Genomic DNA, 2806 nt, shown 5'->3' on the forward strand with positions numbered 1-2806 from the left:
GTCTCATTCTGTCACCAGGCACCAGGCTGGAGTGCAGTGGCGTGATCTCGGCTCACTGCAACCTCTGCCTCCCAGGTTCAAGCAATTCGCCTGCTTCAGCCTCCTGAGTAGCTGGGACTACAGGTGCACACCACCACGCCCAGCTAATTTTTGTATTTTTAGTAGAGATGGGGTTTCACCATGTTGGCCGGGATGGTCTTGATCTCTTGACCTTATGATCTGCCTACCTTGGCCTCCCGAAGTGCTGGGATTACAGGTGTGAGCCACCGCACCTGGCTGTATATATTTTTTTAATAGAGACAGGATCTCCCTCTGTCACCCAGGCTGGAGTACAGTGGTGTGATCAAAGCTAACTGGAACCTCAGAATTTTGAGATTGAGAGATCCTCCTGCCTCAGCCTCCCAAGCAGCTGGGACTACAGGTGTATACCACCACACCCAGCCAATTTTTATGTGTTTTTTTGTGTGGGGGGAGTTTAAAATATATTTTATAAATCAAAAAATGTAAATAGAGACAAGGTCTCACTATGTTACCCAGGCTAGTCTTGAACTCCTGGGCTCAAGCAATCTGCCCGCCTTGATCTCCCAAACTGGGATTACAGGCATGAGCCACCGCACCCAGCCTGTTTTATATCTTCATGAACACAAAGGGAAGATTTTTAGAACCATTTTTATTTTAGAGTCCATCCCTGCCTTGAGGAGCCTTACCAAGTTGGATAGAAATGGAATTTTTTGGTGCCTAATATAGAACTAAAGGACAAGGACTTATCTTTAGAAAGTTTGTTTTGGTGGGGTCATCTTTTTTCTTATTCAGGCCTCCTCTTCCAATTACTCCTGTCCCGTAGGCAGTAAGTGGAAAAGAGTTTATCCCAACTACAGTATAATATTTTAGAGCTATGGGCAAGTTACCTTCAATTTATTTTTTATTTTTAAAATCTCAGTTTCTGTGTATTACAACTTAATTCTGTTAAAAGACATCTTTGTTCAGAACCCTTCCAGTAGTTCTAGACATTCCAGGAACCATATGGAAGAAGTATGGTTTAGTGGTTAAGAGTAGGCTCCAGAGCCAGCCTGCTCGTGTTGAAATCCTGAATCTGCCACTTTCTTTCTGTGACAAGTTACTGAACTTTTATTTATTTTCAGTGCCCCTAAGTAGATGTCTTAAATGTTAGAGGTTTGTGAATTGATTCAGTTTATTCTCCCCACTGAGCTTCAGAGCCAAGGACAAGAATCAAAAGACGAAATCTAGCATCTTATATTTACCTAAGCACTTTTCATCAAAGGTAATGCATATTGCACATGTAATATGCACATATTATGTACATAGAACACATGCACTAAGTATTTCCATGCATTTTGTATGTTGCAAAATAATATGCTTCTTTGAAGGAACATGAATCTCAAAGGAAAAAAGCCAAAGTTAAAGGTTACATAAGAGCTAGCAGTAGTAAGGAAACATGGTTTTCTCTTACTTCCTGCCCATGGCTGCCAAACTGTTCTCTGAAGACTGCTTTGTGACAGAAGCTCTTTCCTTTGAAAGCCTGTCACAACACAACAAGAAAAAGGTCTGTTTCTTTAGAGGTACATTTTTGGGCACAAGAAGGCTTTTAAAAAACATTTTGGCCATCCTTTTCATTGTAGGAGTCTGGTGCTTGCTGCCTAGTTTGGGAGTAGAGGAAAAGACTCTGGTTCTTTACCGGGATATAGATGGAAAGGGAGTATGGCCCAGCTGAGTGTGCTAGCTCTCTCTCCATTGCACTTCTGACACCTTTCATGTAAGGGCTTCAGGATAAGAGGGTTGCATAGCTTCTTATGGACATTTGGACATTTTCTTTGCCTCATAATTATTTTGAACTATTTCTTTAGGCTCTTCATTGAGAAACTACCAAAGCATCGAGATTACAAATCTGCTGTCATTCCTGAAAAGAAAGACACGGTAAAGGTAGGCCTTCACTTTCATTGTTGCCTATCTAGAAGCTTCAAAGCAGCACAAACTGACTTCAAGATAAAAGTAGTAGTCTGTGCATCTGAATATCAGATTCTAGAATAGGAGATAAGGCCATTTCACCAGAACAGTTCTGAAGTAGCAGGTATAGTACAGTAGTGGATATTTTAAATCATTTTGGGGAATATTGCAATCACCAGCTTAAGTCTTCTTTTGGATTCTGTAATTTTCTGGCATTATTCTAATTCTATTTTCTGTTTTGTGTCCCAGAAATTAAAGGAGATCGCATTTCCCAAAGCAGAAGAGCTGAAGGCAGAGCTGCTAAAACGATATACCAAAGAATATACAGAATATAATGAAGAAAAGGTTAGTATACAACAGCCAAGAAGAAGAAAAGAAAATTATTTTGCTTTTTTTAGGCTGTGCCCTGGGATTGTAATATGACATTTCAGTATATCCTGTGCTTTTAATGTGCATTTTACTTTTTTTGGACAAAGACCAGGAACTCAAAAAAGTAGAACACCAGTGGTCAGGCTCAGGATTGTAACACAGATATAGCCTATTTGTCAAAGAGAGACTTGAGGGACAGAAGATCTGTTGCTTGCCTGCTGTATCTAGAGAGAATCTTAAGAACAATGAACATTCTCTCCAAAGCATGGGTTTTTAGATCAGAAAATTTGAGGGTTTGATTCACATTTGGTTATACCTGAAGCTATTTATAAATTGATTTATTAATTAATTTTTCTTTTTTTTTTTTTTTTAGACGGAGTTTCGCTCTTGTTACCCAGGCTGGAGTGCAGTGGCGCGATCTCGGCTCACCACAACCTCCGCCTCCTGGGTTCAGGCAATTCTCCTGCCTCAG

The 2806-nt window shown here is 40.3% G+C and overlaps 1 protein-coding gene across 7 annotated transcripts in view; it reads left to right on the forward strand.

The window, feature by feature from the left end:
* The window catches only part of LOC108289281 (STAM binding protein), a 34885-nt gene that overhangs the window by 13352 nt on the left and 18727 nt on the right, over positions 1 to 2806 (forward strand). For all 7 annotated transcript variants that reach the window (XM_017508677.2, XM_017508680.2, XM_017508678.2 and 4 more), the window contains 2 exons: positions 1866 to 1941; positions 2215 to 2310. In XM_017508677.2, coding sequence (XP_017364166.1) covers positions 1866 to 1941; positions 2215 to 2310 — 172 coding nt within the window. The remainder of the gene's footprint in view (positions 1 to 1865; positions 1942 to 2214; positions 2311 to 2806) is intronic.

The sequence above is a fragment of the Cebus imitator genome, unplaced genomic scaffold (genome assembly GCF_001604975.1).
Source record: "Cebus imitator isolate Cc_AM_T3 unplaced genomic scaffold, Cebus_imitator-1.0 Scaffold399, whole genome shotgun sequence".
NCBI classification, from domain to species: domain Eukaryota; kingdom Metazoa; phylum Chordata; class Mammalia; order Primates; family Cebidae; genus Cebus; species Cebus imitator.